Raw genomic sequence first — 22,112 nt, 5'->3', positions numbered from 1 at the left:
TTGTTATACAGTCTCACCGGTCGTTCGGAGGTTGGAGGCTGCAAGTGCTAAGTTGTCCGCAGACTTTTTGTCAGCGATGATGACAACTACCCCTGGAACCCTTGGTCTCCTTCCGGCGGACGTGGTCAGAAGATACTGTGTGGCAAACCTCATTGCCTGGCCTGCACCGGAAAGTAAGCCACATTCCAATGATCGACAATCCAATAAATATTTGGATTTTTTCAAATTATTATTAAAGTCTGAACACTGACCAATGTTGTTTCCTGGACTTTCATTAAAAGGTGTTGACTGAATTTCTTGTATCAGCGTGTCTAACCTGCTGTGACGATTGAGTGGGAACCATATTTGGGGTCTATAACCATACACAAGAACCCCAACCTGATAAACAGAAAAAATAAAATAAAAATACACGTCATAATCAGAAAATCAAGACAACACAACGTTGTCCCAATGTGTGCAATCAATGTTTTTCTTTTTTTTTTCTCCCCTTTTTTTCTGTACCTGTGAATCACGCACTCCAATAGTGTTAAATGAACCCACTGCGCTTGTGAGAAGAGAGCGCAAAGGTTCAGCTATGTTAATCCGATCAGTTGATGCTGGCACAAGAAAGACCACATCCAGACGTCCACCGAGACACACTGAGGACACAGAAGTGTTCATAAATACTCAATTCTGAAGGCACGGAAAGGTTAGGTCATTGTTCAGGAGTTAAAAGACTGAACTGTGTATCTAGCTCCACATTTTCGATCCTCTTCTGCAGACAGTAAAATGTCAAAATGGAGCATTGTTTTTGGTTTAAGTACCTTTTGTGTTACCAATATAACAATAAAACAAGAATATGTAAACATCAATCGTGTCGTGCACTGTAGTATTAGAATATGACATCGTATTCCATGCATAGTCAAGATCAGGTTGACTTCAATGACTGGACGAATGCAATATAAAATGTTGATGGGCCTGGATGTTTGGGGGAACACAGAACCTCACAAGAATGACCTACAATATGTTCACAATTACGGGAATGCAGTGTGCAGGAATAGCCTTGGGTGCGGGCCATATGCTGCTTTGCCAAGTCAAAAGACAAATAAATTAGTAGCACACGCTGCAGTCTGTTCACCTTAATTTCTACTACAGTACCCTTCACACTTTATTAACAATGAATAGATAATACAAAAAAAGTAAAATGTATTTCTAGGTAATCAGTCTACACAGAAATTGGCTTGTGGTATTCTTTCAGACTCATAAGGTAACCAAATACTATTTAACAGCTCTAAAAATATACATACAGTGTGCGTTTTAAGTTTGTTTTTCTTATATAATGTAATTGTTGACAGTGACTGATGGTTCTGTGGCATGTTGGGCTGACTTTGATGCAGTCAGGGTAATTTCACTTAATTGCAGTTACCGCTCACTGGTGATAATGCCACAGTGAGTTGTTGTCTATCTCTTTGACTAACAATTTCAGCAGATAGTATGTCATCTGCCTATTTTTCACCGGGGAGCCCTCTACCCTGAACAGTACAGCAAATGGATAGATGGGCAATGTATGTGTGTATAGAGAAATTCAAAAGCTCTAGTAAGTAGTGCATTTGCAAAATGACAGTTCTAACTAAGCCTTACCAGTGCGTTCAGTGGCAACACTCTCTTTTCCCACTCCACTTTCAAATGTGGGCTGTATGGTAAAGCGATACTGATGACCCAAACGAAGCCCAGTAACTTGGTACGAGGTGGATGAATCAGGCAATGTGACCGATAAACCTGGACCACGATCTAAGAAAGGTTCAACTAAAATCAGTGGACTACACAAGCAAATGGATGGGCTAATAGACTAAAACAGGGATACCGAAAAAAAAACATTTTACCTGTTTCCTTTCTCCAGGTTAGAACATACCCTCTGACACCTGGTAATGGCTGCCAGCTCAGCCGCACGGAATCCCGAGTTACCTCTGCTACTCTTAGAGGTGTGCCCGGAAGGGAAGGTACACCAGCTTTGTGAAGAAAATGCAGAAGACTCATAAGGAAAAACAGGTGTCAAGAGGGCACCACAAGAACACATGTGATTCAGTGTGCACTAAAGAATAGAACTTACGTGTAGTGACCCGGACAGAAACTGGCGTTCCTTCCCGGTTCTCAATTAAAGCCACAACCATCACTTCATACTGGACTCCTGGATCTAATCGGTCTAAATCCACAGCAGTCACGTCTCCTCCCACCACCTCACTCATCTTCTCGCCACCTACCACACCATACAGTGAAATAGGCAAGTTAGAGACTAGTCACTTCAGTAATTATCAATATTTTCAATTAATGAAAAAAAAAAAAGTAAACTCTGGGCTCAGGATGCACAAGACCAACCATCCGTTCTCTTCCATGACACCCGATAGGATGTTGCTCCTCGTACGCCAACCCAAGACACTCTGACAACCTTTCCCGGGTTCTGCTGGACTTGAAGTAACGTCACCGAGTCAACAGGGACCCGATTTGGTTCTGTGAGGCGCACCACATAGTTCAGGCATTTCAAAAATCATGTCAGACTCCCAACAACATTCATTCATTCATTCATTTTCTGAATCACTAATCCTCGCAAAGGACGCAGGGAGTCCTGTAGCGTATCCCAGCTGAATATGGGTACCAGGCAGGGCCAGCCAATTGCAGGGCCCCGGGAGATGGACAACAATACATGCTCACACTCATACCTAACATACTGTAATTCATTTGAATACCTGTTCTGACGCTGAGTGTCCCAGGAATTCCTTCTCGTGAGCCACTTAGAGCAGACACAAACACACGGTAAGGAGTATCTGACTGGAGTCCGTCCATGAAGAAAGAAGACACATCAGCAGGGACATTGTGCATTCTTTCAACTCCTGCATAAAATCACATCCAATATAAGAACATTTGGATTTTTTCTCAGAATGCTATGTGTTCTCAATGGCCTCTTACCATCTTTATCATTGCGCCATCTGATCTTGTAGCCAGTTGCCCTTAGGGATGGAAACCACTCTATGCCGAGTCCCTGAGGTGTGCTTTTGACTACACGAAGGCCATTAACCGCTCCGCTGTGTGGGTTGGTCCGTGTGGACAGCGTCACCGCCTCTCCAACACGGTCATTGACCATGGCCGCCACACCAAAAACAAGTGCCTCATCGGGTTCCAGGCCTTCTATCGAAAAGACGGACACTTCTGCTCCAACATTACGAGACTGCTCACTACCTGTTGCACAAAACAACGGAGTGGACAAAAGTCAAATATATAGGAATATTATTCTTAGTATGTTGTAATGTGAAACAACAATCCACACCATAAACAAGTGCATACTGTTATGGGCTCCATTTAAGCAGCGTCCATTATATTACATCACACTTACTATAGCCTTGTCTCCATGTAATTCTGTAACCTGTTGCTCTATTAACACCTGTCCAGGCGATGCGAATCCTCCGGCTGTTTGTATGTATCAATCTGAGGTTCGACACTCTTCCAATACCTTGCTCTGGAAAAAAATACACATCAGACAAAAAGAAAATATTTGGGAAGAATGAAGGTATTTTAAAGTCCTCTTTAAGAAAAGTGACAGTATACATAACAAAGAGGTATGTAACGGAGAAAATTTATAAAGAGACAGAAGGTATGCGTATCCCTTAATGACCCACCTGGTCTTACAAAGATGTTGACTGGCTCGCCTTCATTATTTCCTGCCAGCGGTGTGACACTTATATCATAGGAGACCCCAACTATCAGGTCTTGGAGATCAACAGCAGTCTGGTTCCCAGGGATAATCACTATTTTTCGTATTCCCACTGATATTGAAAAAAATAGTTGTAGATGTCCCAAACACACACTAAGAAACTGTAATCCACAAAACAAATCAGTGTACCTTCAGGGCTTTGGATAATAACACGGTACTGTAATGCCCCAGCTACACCAGTCCAGCCAAGTCTGACTGTACCATCCAAAGATTCCAAAACTCTCAGGTTGGACACCCTCTCCAATTGTCGCACTGCAATTCCAGCAATAGACCAACATATAACTCTTATAAGAAAACCGTGTTTAGAACTTGGTGGAATGTAGTCCGCCAGTTTGACTTAATTTCAAAGTTGACTAAATGGCAGCGTAACTGTGGCTGACCTCTGGATGTGGTGGAGACAGGTGTGGCCTCCTCACGACCCTCAAAGAGTGTGTACAGGGTAATAAGGTATTCGGTGTTGGGTTGAAGCCCAGTTAACTCGTATTTGCTGGTGCTCCTTGGTAAAGACAAGGTCTGGGCACGCCCACCTGTGGAGAGATAAAAAGATATTGGAATGCACATGCAATCATAATAAGAGCTATACCTCACATGTAACAGTAACGTGCAAATGATTTGCAGTTTAATTGTTTTATTGCTTTAATTTTAGTTCGGAATGTATGAATAATGTTGTGTTAATTCCTGTTGTTTGTCTCTGAGGGGGTTTGAATGGGTTAAGTTTACGGTTATCCATCCTCCATAAACTGCCCAGCGAGTTGCATAGTAAAATTGAATTTCCTTTAATCAATACAAATGTGTACTAGCATGTGAAAAATTTAACAACAGACCTTCGCCTTCCTGCCACTTTAACCGGTACCCCTGAGAGGATGGAATGATTCTCCAGGTGAGACGGATGGATGAAGGACTGGTGATTGCTGCATTGAGGACCTGCTGCAGCTGTTGTTCTGAAGAAACATCAATTATTAAATATGTACACTGCCCTGTGTAGCACAGGTGACATTGTTCATTAATTGTAGAAGAAATTAATTTCTGATAGAATAGACAAAAAATCTAGAGATAATAATCCAAAGATCATGCTCGCATGGGGAAAACATGAGACCTCTACACAGTAAGGCCAGAGTCCAGGATTGAACCCCGGCTAACACGCTAACCACTCCCCCACCGGGCCGCCAATCATGAAACAAATCATGTTTATTCAATGAAAAATTCCAACTTACGAAACCAATTATGGAACCAATGAAAGTGATTCATACCCCGCCTACTGCCCCTGAGGACGTGGCTCAGCAGATTCATTCATTTTCCATACAATGTCTACTCACAATGGTTGCAGAACCAATCTGAGCAGACCTCGGGCGAAAGGCTTACTATACCATAAACTGATCGCCAGTCACCCATAGGGCACACAGAGAGACGGACAACCATTAGCACGCCCAGTCATACCACCATCAAGCGGGAATTAATCCCACACTTGCCCACACCGAAGACAGGCGAGTAAACCCCTACACCATTATTTTACATTATAACAGTGGGCAGCAGTGAAAGGGAGTCATAGTAAGTCCATCATGCTATGCAGAGTATTGTAAACAAGAAAACTGCTATCACGACAACAGGCACTTAAACAATCCGTTACTCAGGCGCCAGACATGATCAAAAGGATACCATTAGTCATGAGAGGCAGATGGTGCATGTGTGTAATGAATGTAGGTGTAGAAATGTTTTCTAAACAAAATGAATGTGTGACGCACATTTTCGGAAAGCAAACCAACGTCACCCTTGGGTTTACAGCAATCTACAAAGTTTTACAATTACATTTGTTGCGATCAAAATGTTGAAACTTACCTATCCTGAATCTGGCTGTTTCCTTGGATCCCTCAACATTACCCTGATAGAGTGGAATCACAGCAAGGCTGTACTCGATGCCAGACTGAAGTTGAGATATATCGTAAGTTTCGCTGTCTCCCGAAACCTCCACTGTTTCGACATCTAGACCTTTTGTAAGAAGAACATATCATGTAAGATGTGAAGTATTTTAACAGCACATTAGAGTTAATCTTGATGTCTTGGCTGCTGTCTTCACCTGTGACTGCCCCCCACACAAGACGGTAGGCCAGCGCACCGCTGACACCTCTCCACATCACACGAACGCTGCTTTCTGACTCGGTTTCCACTGACAGCTGCTGCACTGCTTCCAGGCGTACTGAGACATGCAGAAGAACACACATTAAGAAGTACAGTATATAGTCCAGGGGTGGGCAAACCGGTTCTAGAGGGCCGCTTTGGGTGCAGGTTTTTGTTCCAACCGATCCAGCACAGACACTTTGACCAATTAGATTTCTGCAGAAAACAAGAAGCACCTGACTGCAATCTACTGATTGCACTTGTAGGACACCAGCTTGGTGAAAAAGTGTCCTCTGGATAGGTTGGAATGAAAACCTGCACCCACTGTGGCCCTTTCTGGAATATTTTGCGCAGCCCTTTCTGGAATATTTTGCCCACCCCTGGTATAGTCCCTTTGAAGTGCATAGTACTATTGAATTTTCGAAACAAAATAGAATAAAACCACATTTTTCCTGCACATGGCCAAATATATATAAATACATATATAGCAACTTGCCATATTTATAGTTGTTTTATGACTCATTTTAGTTTTCATACAACTCTTCATCTAAAATGCAGATTTTTCATCCACTGGTGTACCTGGTAAGTGAGGATACTCACATGTGCGGGCGTTTAGGGTGGCTGGGGAAGCAGAGTTTCGAGGGAATAGAGGATAGAGGCTGATGATGTATTCCGTATCTGGTTGAAGTGACTCCAGGTTGACAGATGTGGAGTCTGCAGACAGGGAGTCCACCAAAAGCTGGCCAGATGGTTGACCTACTCTTCCGCATAAGGAACAACCCAAAGAAACAGAATAAAAGTTTGGAATGAAATATCAATTATATATACCTGGATGGTGTTTGTTTATACAGTGCAGAGTAGTCAAACATTTTTCAAAATGGCAAGTAATGTATTGCTTGATGGTACATTTATCTTTATGGACAAATTATAAAACAGGGTTAGGGTCTATATTGGAGACTTTACACATAATCTTTGACAAGTGTATTACACAAACAGCAGCAGAGCTATTTGAATAGAGGATCTCCACATGAGACTGGCACTCCTGCCACATATTCAGTTAAAGAAACACTTAATATCAGCCCTTAGGGACTACTCCACACTCTCTTGAATCATGGCATACTAGACTTTGACACCATTATGACCTGTGACACACCCAGGAATTTCAGAGGAAAATAACTGAAGATCCAAAACCTATTTGGCTTCAGTTTCATTGAATATTTTATCCTAACAAGAGTTAAAAATGTTTCATATTTGGTCTTGTTGGCAATAAATGTGCGAGTGACAGCTGATGCCTCGAGGAAGCAAGATAAGTGAGCTTGTGTACTTCAAACTTTGCTTTGACTGGAATACATTCTCCACCTGTTTTCAAACTTGCAAATACTAAGTTATTAAGTACTGTTTGTTCCTGCTCTTTTTTCTTGAATAAATTCCGTATTTCATTCTGTTGTGAAATGCTGTTACAATACAGCCTGTCAATATAATGAGGAATAGACATACTATACGTAAATACAAATGCGTGAAGTCGCAAGAACAATGGTAAACTATAATGTGTCCCTGACCTCGTGGCCCGTAGGTAAGTTGGTATCCCTGGACAGGAGTTGAAGGCTGATCCCAACCCAAGGAAAGAGTAAAGAAGCCAGCTTGTATCAAGCGAAGACCTGAGATGCCAGTCACGGTCTCTACATGGAACATACATTGAATTCACATATTAAGGCCTGTTAAGTTTTTAAATTTGCAAAAATAATGCTGTCACATACATAGCGCTGCCAAGACAAGAAAGCGCTGCAAAAAAATGACCACATCAGTAGATGGAAATATCCCTTTGTAAAGAAATATTAGATTTTATCCTAAAAAATATATTGAAAAGCATATCTAATAGCATTTGCCTGTTTAATTTAGATAAATAATTCAACAGTTGCTGAAAAGGTTGTCGACTGTGGTAAACATGGTACAATATTTAAAAAAAAAATGCTACCAAGCACAAACAACAACATGGTTGTGAGCCACTAATCAACGATTGTATCCAACACACTGGTAATGTGATGTGCTTTTCAATTATTACAATGAAACAGCTCCAGTGAAGTGTTTTAGTAAATCTTCCAGGTGAACATTTTTAGCATAATACAGATGGCACTGCTCTCAGCCTGGTACAGAGATGTAGTTCATGTTTCTGCAATTAAATTGATCATCTACATTCTACACAGTATCTGTGTTACTTACTGGTTTGTTGACTAGCAGAAACAGATTCTCCAACACTGTTGGGATATTGAGCAATGACAGTCACTTGGTAGTCTGTTCCTGACCTTAGAGCCCGAGCAGTAAAACTTCTCTGACTAGCCAACAGTGTCTCCTGCACAAAGAGGGGTTTTGCAAATAAATAGAAAGGGGGATTTCACTTTGCTATTTTAAACCTCAACTTAATCGGCATGATGAAGACAGGGCATGTTGATACTCAACCTTGATATGTGTTTTGCCAGGGCACAAGAATGAAGCAAACTATAATTACCAATTCAGTCAAATGACTGCCTGAAATCTAGGTTCCTTCAATCTCAAGTGGCTGGGACTCACCTGCCGCAATTCTGCTGGGATAGGTTGACCCTGGTAAGAGAGGGGCACATATTGGACTACATAGCCACTCAAGGGACCACCTGCAGGATTCCACCGGAATCTGAGTGAATCAGATGTCACGCCTGTGAACTGAATGTTGGCTGGACCGGAATATGCCTCTAAAAAAAAGAAGAGACGAGAGGTTGTATGTCACTGATCAGTCCTGGACAACAAAGGTTGAAGTCTCTGGTTTAACATGTGGAGGAAATTGCAGAGACACACTTCCTAACCAGACCAGACAAGAACTGTCATAGATTCCTAGCAAACATCCGAGACCAATTTGAGTTCTCACATTTGTCTGAGTGTGTCATCATTTGTTTCTAAATTATTTCTCCTAAGGATACATTAAGAACAAGACACAAGCTAAAATAGAGATAAGACAGACAAACAGACACACACATTTGAGCTGTTTGTCGAAACAAAAGAGATCTCATTGTCTTTTCTGTTTCTCTAACTTTTCAGATGTTGCTCAAAAAACACCACACAGTGTGGAACCACTTGGGATTGAACCCTCGGACCCCTTGACTGTGAAAAATGATTATGTATTGTTTTTTTGCCATTGTTTGCCAAAAACAAATGTCATTTCATGAGAAAAAAGTTTGGTTTCATTGACAACAATTTAAAAAATGGCCTTAAATTACTTCAATTACATGTAACAAAAGAAAAAAGAAAATGAAAAAAAGTGTTTTGTTTGTTTTGACTCTTTTCTTCTTATTGTGTCCTGAAAAATATCTGCTGTTAATATTTGGGTGAAAAAAATCTGAGTTATGACTTCTGGGCCATATCGCCCTAAAAATAAAACTGAAGTCCCCAGACTGTTCCCATGCCAATTGTTCCAAAATATTATAACAAATCTTTATAGGCAAGTGAAATGTGGACCCAGTCCATATCTTCCTCTATTTTCAATTGCTTTCCTCATGTCCTAATAGTTTTGCTCAAATAGTGTTTGTTTTTGTTACTTTTCGTACCATCGCTTGCGTAGACTCCGCCGGCTTTGGCGCACACCCGCGGCCTCACAAGTGGAAGAAGAGTGGTGAGCAATTTAAAGTCTCCTACAAATGAGGTGAAATCACTGCTAGGCTTGGAGGAAATCTTAGCAAGTTCTTCGTTGTCTGCGCTCTTGATGCCTATAATGCAATGATGATGTTGGAATGACAAACAGTCTTTGACAGAGAGCAAAATCCACCTGGAATGCGTGCGTACCAACGGCAAAGATGTGCACTCCTTGACTGTGCAGCTTCTGCGCAGATTCCTCCACGCTGTCCTGCGACTTCCCGTCTGTGATCAAGATAGTGATCTGACAATTCAAAGAAATGTTAGAGGAAGGAAGGATTCAGCTGTGCAAACTGAGCGATTGATCCCTATCACACCTTCGGGACATCTCTGCTGTGTGTGGGGTTGAAGAAATTATCAGCGACAAACTTGAGACCGGCGCCAGTGCGTGTATTTCCACCTTTATAGTTCAAATTCTCCACTGCCTTTATTAAAGCAGTGCCGTTGAGGTATCTTGTGAAAGTGAACTCAACTCTGGAAGGATTTTTTTTAAAATGTTACCATACAGCCAAGTTTGAATATTTGCGGAAAAGAAGTCAACTTCTATGTTGTTCGTTACCTGGAGGTGTCACTGTACTGTGTAGCCCCAAAGTGAATTCCTGTGTCGCTGACAGAACTTGCAAAAGGCTTGATAATTCCAGCTATAAAGTCCTTCACCTTTAAGAAGTTAGCTTTTCCTATACTGGAGGATCCATCCACCAGAAAAACAATGTCAGCTGCTTGCACATTGTCACACCTGCCTGTAAAGTGGAGAATGCATAAAAAGACACATGGTGGAAACATGAAGCTACTATGTATGAAAGTTAATAGATATATCAAATTATCACCTTGAGCTTCAGCGTGTGTCATAAATAACAGGAGAAGGCACACCGCAAAAGTCCAGCGTCTCATCTTTACAACCTTGGGATTACAAACATTATTTGTATTTGTTAATAATGAGAGCAATATCACTATAATTGTGAAGGTGGGACAGCTGCAATGGTCAAAGAATATTATGATGATGACCACCTGAGAATGAACAAAGTGTAAAGGTATAAAAAGTCTTGACTCCAAATTTCAACCCTTATTCAATTGCATGAAGAAAGAGATGAAAGAACACTGTAGATTTATGAAGCCAGCGCACCCTGGAAGCCATTTCCAGAAGCTTAACTCAGGCAGGTTCACAAAGTAGTGATTTAAGGGCAAGTCGGAACTATTTCACAAGCCAGAAATTGCAATTCCCCTAAGATATCACGTGTGACTAATGTAAGATGCCCTTGTTCATCTTAAATGCAGACAGATGTCAACAGCATAAACAAAAACCAATTTACATTTAGCAAGAGCTCCCGGTTATTCAACTAGTTTATAATTTGTTGAAAAAGTGGGTATAAAATATTTAATAGCATACCTTTCTGAGACAAGCCATAAAAAAAATTGGTCTACACTGACTAGGAATATTTGGGAAATGGTGACCCTTCTATTAACATGTTTTTTTAATTTGTGAACATATTTACACAAGATTAACTTTTGATGGGGGCAAATCCGTAAAACTGAAATGGGGAGGTCACATCCCCCATTTAACAAATCCAAGCAAAACATAAGTAACAGGCTCATAACCGGTTATAGGATATCATTTCCAGAATATTTTCAAAGCATTATCAAAACTCCAGATGGATCTAAACAACAATATCTCATTCTTCTTGAGTAATGACCTGACATATTTAATCCAAAGCCAAACAGAACACCAGTTGCTGTACATACAATATGTCCACAAAGAAAATTAATAGTTCCAGCATCATACTTACAAAAAGCCCTTCAAAGATGACACATTTGGGATGAATCCCCGAAGCCTTAGCAGACTAAAACATACTAAGTGAAGAGAATGAAAAGATGAGGATGAGAGGTATGTGACGGTGAGACAGGGAGGAGAAAGAGAAGGAGCAAAGTGTCATAACGGCTATCAAAGGGTTGGAGAGACATTGTTTACAGACATCTGATGATGAGGAATTTCTATGTGGAGTGACTGCCAAGCCACAACAAAGACATGAACATTGTCAGATGGCGAGCACAGAATTGCTAAGACAGAGAACTAAAGAACGTGGGAGTAAGCGGAGGGATGATATTAATTTTCTGCAAGCTGCATCTCGGTGTGCAAATAACCAAAATGATTTGGTGCTAAATGACTTCAGCTGTGCTACTTTTGTACATTCCTCATTTTCCTCTACAACTCAAATGAACAAACCAAAAGTTTTCTCAAGATATTTTGCGAATTTATCCAGATTTTTAATTCCATTAAACCCATTCAAGGTAATGTTATGCATTTGTGAGACACATTAGGTGGCCACTATGTTGTGCCGCATTACAAATTATTTTTGTTATTCTGTATAAAGATTAAGAGTTTATGAAATCAATTTAAATTCAGTAGCCATATTTGATTATCTCCCAAAAGCATGTTGTTCATGGGTCAATGCAATGCATCTTTTCAGGTCATTACAGTAAAACATAATGTTGTATAATGCCTTACCTGGGGTTCTTTGCTGTATTTTCTAGGCTTTTGGCTGCTGCTCCACCTGTAGCATATCCAGCCTCTGTTCCCACCTCAGTGTCTGCAGTGCTACACGGGCCTGAGCTGTTATGTGTCGCATGCAACAAGTCTGGAGCTCAGCAACCTCTAGTCTGCATCCTTGCAGGAGCCTTTCAAGACTGCATGTGGTTTTTTCTTTTTTCTTTTTTTGTTACTGAAACATCTCTGCCTGGTGCGGCCCTAAGTCAAGCACATCAGGGGCGGCGGAAGAACAGTTCAGACATGTTCAAATGCCTAAAGGGGACTAGAGATTTTCTTTTTTTTCCTCTCTCTCAATCAGTCTATTTCCCTTTGCTTCTTTTACCTCACTCCATGCGCAGGAGCTACTAGAATAAACGCAAGATGGCTTCCTCCAGGAGATTTGGTTAAAGTTAGGATGCTTAGTGTCATGCAATGGACAGGCATTGCATAAAATTGACTTCGTATTTATTGCGTCAACCCTGTTTAAGCATTTGGTTAGTAGTAGTAGTGATAGTGGTGGTGATGGTAGTAGTATGGCAACTTTGAGGTTCAATAATAGGCACCAATTATTATGGCTAATACTTTTTAACTTTAGTTTTTATTCACAACTGCACTGTTTGGACCACACTAAACCCAGAGCATCCATGGTGGGCACCTTTTGGGCTGGTGTGAATACAAACAAGTGAACTCTGTTCCGAGACCTCAGCGGATGGGTGGTCACAGTCCACGTCCGCACCGTGTTCCGAACCAGCTCTGGAATCACACGCCTTTTATATCTCCGTGTTCCCCCACCCAGACTATTTTATCCAATGATTGAATGATGTTTGCACATGTTTGCACACACTTGCAAGAACTGCAATGTGAAAATGCACCAAACCAAAAAAATGTCCATTGTATTTTGGTTCAAACCAAAGAAGTATGTAATGAAACTATGGACTTTCCTGGTGTGAATGCACCCTTAAGAAAGTGGGCAGATTTGTAATTGACTAAGCTTTTTGGAAACATACTTACTTAGAATTTTGACTAATTATACAGAAACCAGCAATCAGTGCCCACCAATGTTCCCCCTAAGCTGCGCGCGTGCGCAATTGCGCACTACTCTCGTCTTCTCTGCGCACAGCAAATCATATGGAGCGCACAAAATAAAATTCCTTTTTTTTTAGCTGTGAGGCCGACGCACGAATCACTCATCCGCCGGGGCGCCCATTCATAGATATTAATCATTACATTTTATTATTACTAAATCATTTAGGTGTAGTAGACATACACCTGCTTATGGCAGGTGTGATACTGGTGTGTGCCCAAAGCGAGCAATGATGACGTTGCTCACACCGGTACTCAGTGTGCTCAGGGAGGTTGTCTTTCTGCCCAGACAAACAAAAAATTAGAGGGAACATTGGTGCCCACCTTTCCACAGGGTATATAATTCCATTGAGTGTAACTGCATCAGTGCCACAAATGACAACCTACCAAATAATCATTGGCATAAATCAGTACCTTGTGAAAACAAATTAAATAAAAGTGTGATTATCATCTTCCAAGGCTAAAGCAGAGCTGCAGGGCCTGAAGAAATCAGCGTTAGGCAAACGTGGCTCCTGCTCTTATAAAAGCCATGTTGAAACCAGACGGTTTGTTTATGAGTCTGCATAAGGATAGTAAAGCACATGGGAGGAACTGCTTTGATCTTTACTTTGTACATAACATTCCATCTTCAAGCCACAGAATCTTGAATGCATTCTTAGTTCATTGAATGTAAGCAACATCATTGTTGCAGGGTTTGATGTTGGTAACAGACCCATGAAAAAGGAATGAGTCACATATTTATTATTGTTATTATTAAGGTAAATCTATGTGTCAGAGTAGAGTGCTGATTTTTCCTTTCAACAGTCATTTTCTATTCCACTTGATAAACACTTGGTGTGATTGCATTTTCATGGGCCAAAGTGCAATCTGACAACTTGATCTTCCCAGTTGTTGGACTTGAAAAGTTTTTGAAATTAGGGCAAAAAGGTGCATTTCCTTTTCATTCAGTTATCCAGGCAAGGATTTCTATTTTCACCTTTAAACATTTTTTGTGCTGGTGAATAACAGCAGGCATTCGGTTGCCATCCTCCAGGATGCCTGTCATAGTAAAGTTAAACTAAACCAGTTGTAAGAAAAGGATCAATGAAAAGAAAGACTTATAAGTTATAAAAACTAAAAGCTTTTGACTCAATAACCTTAAGTTCCATTTCTGTCACTTTTGCATTCTTAACATTGAAAGAGCAAGCTTTTGAAAACTGCATTTTTCAATCAAACAAACAAAAAATACTTTTCTGTACCTTGAGTACATGACAAATGATGCCAGATGAGCCCAGTGTACCATTTCACATTCCAAATCCCTTTCATGTAAATCATTTGGTTCAAAGCTCTGGGGGAAAATGCCTTTAAAGTCGTGCAAACGCTGAACTGCATCTGTGCACACACAAAAAAATTGCAAGATTAGCACACAACACATGCCATTGCTTAAAAGATGTGGGCAGTGCTGCCACACAAGTACATTTGTGTCACATATTAAATGGAAAGGTATAGGTGCCATCCACAAAAATTGTGGTTGAGTTAGATCCTCATGTGAAAAGTAGCTTGCAAGGCAATAAACTATGAACATCCTTAGTGTAAACACTATTCCAGAACATTAATAAGCTATTTACATTCATTCATCCCAAATTGCTGTCTGAACACGCCATCATAATAAAACAAATACGATATATGTGTCAACAGTAATGACGTTCCATTTTGCCAATGTACACACAAAAAAGTGACACTATATAAGATGAAACGTACATCAAAAAATGATCTATTGCTACTCTTTAACTTGTTTAAACTGCGTATTTGCGGTGTACTCCTATTGAACAGCAATGGAAAGAGTGAGAAGGCAGCATCTGAGATTAATAGAGATCTTCTAAAAACAGTTTGCTAGGCCTAGCGTGTCTGAACACACTGATGTCGAATAGCTCGGTGGGGCTGCGATGATTCACTGCTTTTGGGGAGGGAGTCTCTTTTCCTCTCTCATGGTACTCTTGGTAAATAGGAATAAAACATTGAAGAATGAAAGAATCTCTTTGTATGGTAGGTAGGCTTTTGTCAATAAAGCAGATGTACAGTGGAATCAGACATTGGAAGTGCTTTCACTGGAATTTGGACTAGTAGTTAAAATAATACCCAATTATCTCCTCTGCTATCCCATAACTCTTTATAACAACAATCTTTAAAGTGCTGGTTGGCTTGCAAACAGTGTGATAAAAGACAGTTAGAGCCGCTCTATTGCAAACGTTCCACATCTGTGTGTTTGCAGATGTGCAGTGCCATTGAAAAAAAATCACCGTTAAATACAGCTGAAATAATTTGGGTCGCAATAAACTGTAGATATATAGTAACTTGTTCACAAAATGCTTGTTTGTTGCTGTGTATTTTACTAGGCAGTCATGAATAAGAGTGTATATACCAACGTCACACGGCACTTAGTTCAGAGGGAGGGCAGCTGAGATGCGTGTCATTACCAACAAAGGCCGCCGAATACTTTGGGTGCACATTATATATTTTTCATGACTAATAATGAAAAATACTCACAGAAAGGAACTGAAACAGGTGTAGTCTATGCTGATTCCAAGCATTCAAAGCATGCTTAATGAGTGTCAGGTGAGTTTTTGAAGTGCAAGAGTAATGATGTTTTTCTCTGCATTCATAAATGCCAATGGCTTTGCATTATCATGCTACAACATGATGAATGGTACAACATCTGGCATTGTGGTAGCTCTTTGCATTCAAAATGCTACAAAAAATGCCTCTAAAATATGCAATGCTACAACTTCATAGCCATCATAGTGAGCTCAATCAACAAACATGGCATCAGCAAACACGCATGACACTTTACACGGTTTTTGTAGGTGTTGATTTTAGGATGTGGATGTCACAATATCCCTTCCAAAATAAAGATTGAATTCTTAATAACATATTATAACTCCTCAGAGGGTATAGCCCATCATTTTGTTTTATACAAGTGTCCTTGTCAAATATCATTTATTATCTGGCTATACAGATTATATTCTATAAATGTCTAAGAAATAGAAATGTTAAGCATACAGCATGTGCAATAGAGTATCATCAGTCATATAACATTTCCTGTTGTGAGACTTTATGAATGGATGGAGGATGACGTCTAGCATTGATAAATCTATGATTAATGACTCAGACATGAGTTGTAGACATAATCCTTTCATTTTTTTTGTCTCATATTATCCTGACTAGGACAGCAAATGAACAAAAATAACGTCCTCTAGTGTTGCACTGTAGAGGTACACATTTTTATCATGAGATTCCTGTTTAACTACGTTCACTTAAGAACTTAAAAAACATAAAAATAATTATCTGTTAAGATTATCCTTTTCATTACTAGACGTATATGCACATATCATTCAAATATGCAGTTTTGAAAAGTAAAAAAAATCAATCATCATTGTATCATGATTCATGGTCTCTCATTACTGATGAGGAAAGCATCTCATATTTGTTGCAAGTTTTTCTGAAGATCTTATTTATCAGTACAAAATAAAGTGTGCAATTGTCCCAAAACCTGCCATATCAACATGCGTAATTTTCACCTTACCATTCTGATTTATTACATGTTTTTCTTTGATTTCAACACAAACACAAAACAATTATTTAAGCAAGTTAAGCTATACAGCTCAACCAGAAGAGGGAACCACATGACAAAAGTATCACTCTCTAAATTTGACCTTTATTGGGGTTAGTTGAGGCAGTAGTGAAGACAAGGGATAGGAAATAAATCCCAGATTTTCAAGAGATCTTTGTGATTGTTTTTCCCCCTATGAGTGCATGAAAATTCATGCAAGAACAAATTATGTTTTATTAAACAGAATGGCTCACGTGAATGTCAAACCTCACACATCTGGTAACCAAATCACTGTTTGGTGGTTCGTTGGTTGTTGTTGTTCAGTAAATATTCCATATTTCCCCTCATTGTTAATTATCGCATACTTTTGCAGTGTTTTCATTTTCCACACTTTGTTTTAGCCCAATTTTCCCCTTCATGTTCAGACCTGTAACTTGATGACATATCAAACAAATGGAGCTTAATTGGTTAGCCCGGTCCTCCCAGTTTTTAATTCATCATTTTCAGTACATAAACATACAACTGATAACTGAGAAGCTTTTTTATCCAGTAAAATAGGACATACACAGCCACTGAGCTGTGTTTCTTTCAAAGTGCTGATAAATAAGATCTTCAGAAAGACCTGCAACAAATCGGAGATGCTTTCCTTATCAGTAATGAGAGCCCTAGTTTGTCTTCAAGGAGGTGTTGAATGGTCTCCAGCCTGCCCCTTTCAGTACATAATTACACAGAAGCCCAGCGTGCAGGCCATTCACTTCTTTTGGATGGGCCGTATGTACTTTTTACTGTATATGGAATGGACAAGATGGAACGTTCCTTCAATAAAGAATCATTTCCGTCTTGTCGATTTGAGTGAAGTGGAATAGTGATTCAATGTAAGGAAAGAGAATGGGATTTATCTGTATGCTTACAAGTTTTGGTTTAGGATGGAGTAGTAAGTTCTTAGTACTTTGTCAAGTGGTTCCATATAGTTCTAAAACAGCTAAAAAAAAGATTCACATCGTGTTACATATTTGAAAGTCTTTCATTAATCATCTGTACTAATTATCCCTACAAGGGTCACAGAGGAGCTATAGCCTATCCCAGCTATTCATAAGAATGATGCGGGTACATCATATGAAGAATGTGTTAAGTTGGTCTTCCATGCAGGTTTATGAGAGGTGGGAGGAAGCCGGAAGAAACCCATGCAGGTACAGGGAGAATATACAAGTTCCATACAGTAAGGCCACAGCCACGGAATCAGAACTGTGAGGCGGACAATTGACTAGCAAACCAATCGTCTCCAAACAAAGTCTTGTAAAATGAGTTTACCTGAGTCACTAACTTCATTACTCGTTTGGTAAAGTTACCCTTCACTTTAGTTGTTCCTTTAAAAAAATACTTTGCTCAACACTGAATATGATTTGTAGAGTACAGAATTTCAGTGTTACGGCGTGTCAAATAAAATGTCGTAATGTGTTTGGACAGAGGCCCTGCAGATGTATCACTAAGTGATGTGTGCAAGATTACAAAGCATAACCCATTTTGTATGTGTGCAAAAACTTTTTACGGGTTTTGTGAATTCCAGGTGGAGTCATTTGATGTGTCACGGTTTCAGTCCATGTGTCTGTACTTGTCTGAGGTTGAAAAAAACGAGCTTTGCTGTGTTCAGTCTAGTGACTCTAGTCCCTCCTGTCTTCTCTTGCTGCAAGGCCTGCCATCTGCTCTTGTTTGGCTAGTTTGTTTGTCTAAATCTGCTCTGCTTACATGGCAAACATGTTGTATTTTCTTGAGTGACTTCTTGTCACTCTGTCACACTCCTGCCCTGACCCGTACCTGAACACAAAAACACTTGTCCAAGCATATATGTGCCAGCTAGGTTGATTGACGTCTTCCTTAAAAACACCTTGAAAGATAGACTACAAAAATGGACTTAAAACATTGCTTGCACACAATCAAACGTCATTAAAACCTGAATCCTGAATTACCCCTTTTCTCCTAAAAAATGTGATAGTATAATATAATTTGTCGCTGTCCAGTATAGTGCAGTACCAAATGTTTTCCCTCATAACCGCCTTGAAAGTCTATGTTTGAAGTATCAGGATGTGATTATTGAGTGGACTTACCAATTGAATTCCAGAAATCATTCACTGAGATCTAACCATATTGACTTGATTACACGTTCATTTTAGTTCAGCAACTCATTTTCGTTCATTTGCAGATACTATCTGCCAATCCTTTTTTGTTTTTCCCCACCTTGATTCTATATGAACTTCCAATTCAATGCCTTCCCTCGAGCAATTAGGGAGGTTAAAGGACAACGCCTAGCCTGGGAATTGGCCAGACTTCTCTTTATAGATGGCTCTGGTTTTGCCTGTGAAGTGGATGGGAGTTTGTGTGTACGTAGCAGCCAGTGAAAATATAGTGATGTTTGTACCATCTGCCTACTCTGTTCTTCACATTGGTTTGTGTTGTCTATATGTCGGTCTGGCACCCATCACACACAGGAAACAGGCCCTAGTGCGAAACACACAGGAAGAGCAGAACACACAGGAAACCGTACTTCATCTTCGCAAACATCTCGCATCACATCCCCAAAGAGAGAGAAAAAGAGCACGACCCAGCTGACAAACAGTTTCATTTTGTCAGCAGTCTCTCTCACGTGTACACACACACACCTAAGACTCACCCATCTACTTTCCCTGGAGCTAAATCTGGTGTTTGGGTCTTAGGGTTAAACACAGAGGTCAACACTAATGAATAATACGAAAGCGGCAAAGTTAGAATATGTTGCTATTCCAGGAGTGACCAAACTTGTGAAAAATATGCACAGACTGATTTATTCTTGCAGTTAAAATCAGATGAGTGAATTTGCCATGAAACAGTAAATTTGATGACCACAACTGGACAGAGAACAGTTGTGACTGTTGATTCATCTGCCTTAACAGTGTTCTAGTTTTGAGCCTCGGTGAAGGCCGCTCTGTGTGGAGTTGCCAGGTTCTCACTGGGCACGTGAAGACATTCCAAAGCTAGCAAGTAAGGGTTCATTACATATTCTATTATGGCCGATGAATGCATATGAGTTTGAATGGCTGCAACAGCCAAAAGTCATCTGGAAGAGGCGGTGGGTAGCAAGTCACCCTAATGAGGACAAAGTGTTTAGAAAATGTAAAGCTGGATGAGTGCGACTGCTTCTATTTATACTTCAGCTCTACTTCTGAACTTTGCAGAATTGCACTTTGCTCCTGCCCAGCTAATAAGCAAATGCTGATATATTTCTCAAGATGTTTACAATTCTCTGAAAGACAAGTCATTTATTATCACATGTGATTTTGTTTCACAGATAAAGTGAATGTACCCTACTGATAAAAGTGTGATTGATCCATTTTTCAGTCATATATGATAGGGGCCTGAGTTTTCTTTGATTCCTTTGAGCTTCATAAGAAAAGAAGGATGAGTAGTTTGATGTGAGGAAAGAGCAAGCCATTGTTCATATGTCCCTCTGACACTTAAAGCTGCAACTTAATTGAAAACCGACTCCTGAAGTCTCAGTCCTGTCTGCTCCCGTCAGCCCCCCTGAGGAGGGGGCGACCTCTTTGGCCGAGCCCTGATGACCTTGTGTCGGGACCGGCTGGCTTGATTGATATTCACCTGGTTTTCATTAGCAGTCATTCAACATGCTCTTCACATTAACAGCCATCAGGTAAGACTGTACAAAAAGCCTTAAGTATTTTTTTTCAATGATATCTAAGTCTCTAGCACCCCCTGCGACTTTTGTGAGGATGAAGCGGTTCAGAATATATATATGTGTATATAATATACACATATATAGGGGCTTCAAGGCCTTCTCTGCTGGCCCAAGAAATATCTGAATCATATATTATATTTTGTCCATCAATACTTATTAAATAATTCCAAATTGTCTGTTAGCTTCCTTTCATTGCTTTTCCCCCTGGTTGCACTGCTTCCAGATGTGTGTTTTCATATTGAAGCATTTAACCAATCACATTTCAGCCATTATTTGTTGCCAGGGTCAGAAATCTGCCTCAAGGCCTTCACAATCAGTTCTGCAGGCTCTGCTGCATTAAAGAAGCGTCGATAAGACTGTTCCTTTAACCAATCAGATTTCGAGTTGGCAACACCACAATGCCTTGTCGCAGGCGTAGGGATACGTGATTGCCTTCTCGCAGGCGTAGGGATACGTCACCAACTATGATTGGCTAGTGATTAGCCAGAGCTACCAAACTGTAGTTGGAGCGAGCTGCGCAAGCAAATATATTGTGTTTATTTAAAGCCATTTTCAAGACGGACTATGCCAGAAATACGACAGGACAGGCTTGACTTTCAGCATTAGCTTCGATGGCGATAGAAAAGAAGGAAGAAAGAAAGGAGGATGAATATTGTGTACAGTTAAAAAGGATTTTTGGTCAGTAAAATATGGCTATATTCCGAAATAATATTTCATTTGTGGGCCCGGTTCTGATATCTGAAAAGCTCCAGTGTTTGTATTTAAGCTCCAGTGTTTGTATTTAGTCACTAAATGCTGCTAGGAAGTGGATTTTACCCCATTTTAGACACATTTTTGCCATTTCGCTATTGACGTCCATCGCAGTCTTTTCCCGGGAAAATCACCCCCTGGCCCGGTTGTAATGTCTGAAAAGCTCCAGTATTTGTATTTAATCATTAAATGCTGCTAGGAAGTGGATTTTACCCGTTGAAGGCGCTACGAGAAAATGCACGGACTGCCACTGTAGTATACAATAGGCAAACAAGGCTTTTCAAATTCTTCCCTTTGCATGTGCTCATTGCCATCCTGTGTTGTCCATGGTGACATGAAACAGGGCTTCACGGTCCACTGAAAATCTGACTCTTTAAATAAATCAGGTAACCTAGATAAATTAGTCCATATTACAGACGAGCTGCCCCATTGTGTTCGCTAGGATCCTGTTCTTTTACCTGAATCTAACAAATGGCCTGCTTTTTAAAAGCCTGTCATCTGTTGCTGTATTTTGTTACTCCACAGCGCTTTACTTAACATGTGTTCAGAGCAGCATCCAGATGGACACATGACCTGCATGAATAGGAATGATCATGAGAATTTACACAGCCACATGCACACACACTTTTGTGTAGAACATCTCAGCTCAGATGGAAAAAGCGTGCGGTTGGAAGTCTCCCGAGTCCTAATTTTTCCATATGTTGAATGCAGAAACCTCACCACTCACAGCACGTTTTATGGCAATGACAGTAGCCGAATGTAAATCAGTCCTCATAAGCGAGTGATCATGCATGTCCGCTCTCACCTTCCATTATACGTCAAGTTATTCCACACAGCACCCCACAACAGTGACCGCTACCAGAGTCTGCACGTCTGGGTGATCTCATCGTGTCTAATGAACCAAAAAGGAAAGCAGCAG

The 22,112-nt window shown here is 40.3% G+C and overlaps 1 protein-coding gene across 1 annotated transcript in view; it reads right to left on the bottom strand.

Moving 5' to 3' along the window:
• Positions 1-22,112, bottom strand: part of col7a1 (collagen, type VII, alpha 1) — an 80,247-nt gene that overhangs the window by 39,971 nt on the left and 18,164 nt on the right. The window contains exons 3-28 of the mRNA XM_077601999.1: positions 14,366-14,498; positions 10,348-10,420; positions 10,080-10,260; positions 9,838-9,994; positions 9,671-9,764; positions 9,436-9,594; positions 8,429-8,586; positions 8,081-8,210; positions 7,420-7,539; positions 6,461-6,616; positions 5,820-5,939; positions 5,582-5,731; positions 4,570-4,686; positions 4,126-4,272; positions 3,875-3,997; positions 3,651-3,797; positions 3,368-3,490; positions 2,944-3,213; positions 2,724-2,867; positions 2,356-2,487; positions 2,090-2,236; positions 1,863-1,988; positions 1,621-1,770; positions 502-638; positions 252-378; positions 18-161 (exon numbers count right to left, since the gene is read on the bottom strand). Of these exons, the coding sequence (XP_077458125.1) occupies positions 18-161; positions 252-378; positions 502-638; positions 1,621-1,770; positions 1,863-1,988; positions 2,090-2,236; positions 2,356-2,487; positions 2,724-2,867; positions 2,944-3,213; positions 3,368-3,490; positions 3,651-3,797; positions 3,875-3,997; positions 4,126-4,272; positions 4,570-4,686; positions 5,582-5,731; positions 5,820-5,939; positions 6,461-6,616; positions 7,420-7,539; positions 8,081-8,210; positions 8,429-8,586; positions 9,436-9,594; positions 9,671-9,764; positions 9,838-9,994; positions 10,080-10,260; positions 10,348-10,411 (3,523 nt within the window). The 5' untranslated portion in view covers positions 10,412-10,420; positions 14,366-14,498. The remainder of the gene's footprint in view (positions 1-17; positions 162-251; positions 379-501; positions 639-1,620; positions 1,771-1,862; positions 1,989-2,089; positions 2,237-2,355; positions 2,488-2,723; positions 2,868-2,943; positions 3,214-3,367; positions 3,491-3,650; positions 3,798-3,874; positions 3,998-4,125; positions 4,273-4,569; positions 4,687-5,581; positions 5,732-5,819; positions 5,940-6,460; positions 6,617-7,419; positions 7,540-8,080; positions 8,211-8,428; positions 8,587-9,435; positions 9,595-9,670; positions 9,765-9,837; positions 9,995-10,079; positions 10,261-10,347; positions 10,421-14,365; positions 14,499-22,112) is intronic.

Source organism: Stigmatopora argus, chromosome 6 (assembly GCF_051989625.1).
Source record: "Stigmatopora argus isolate UIUO_Sarg chromosome 6, RoL_Sarg_1.0, whole genome shotgun sequence".
Taxonomy (NCBI): domain Eukaryota; kingdom Metazoa; phylum Chordata; class Actinopteri; order Syngnathiformes; family Syngnathidae; genus Stigmatopora; species Stigmatopora argus.
The sequence above is the reverse complement of the archived record's forward strand: the minus strand, read 5'-3'. Positions and strand labels throughout refer to the sequence as shown.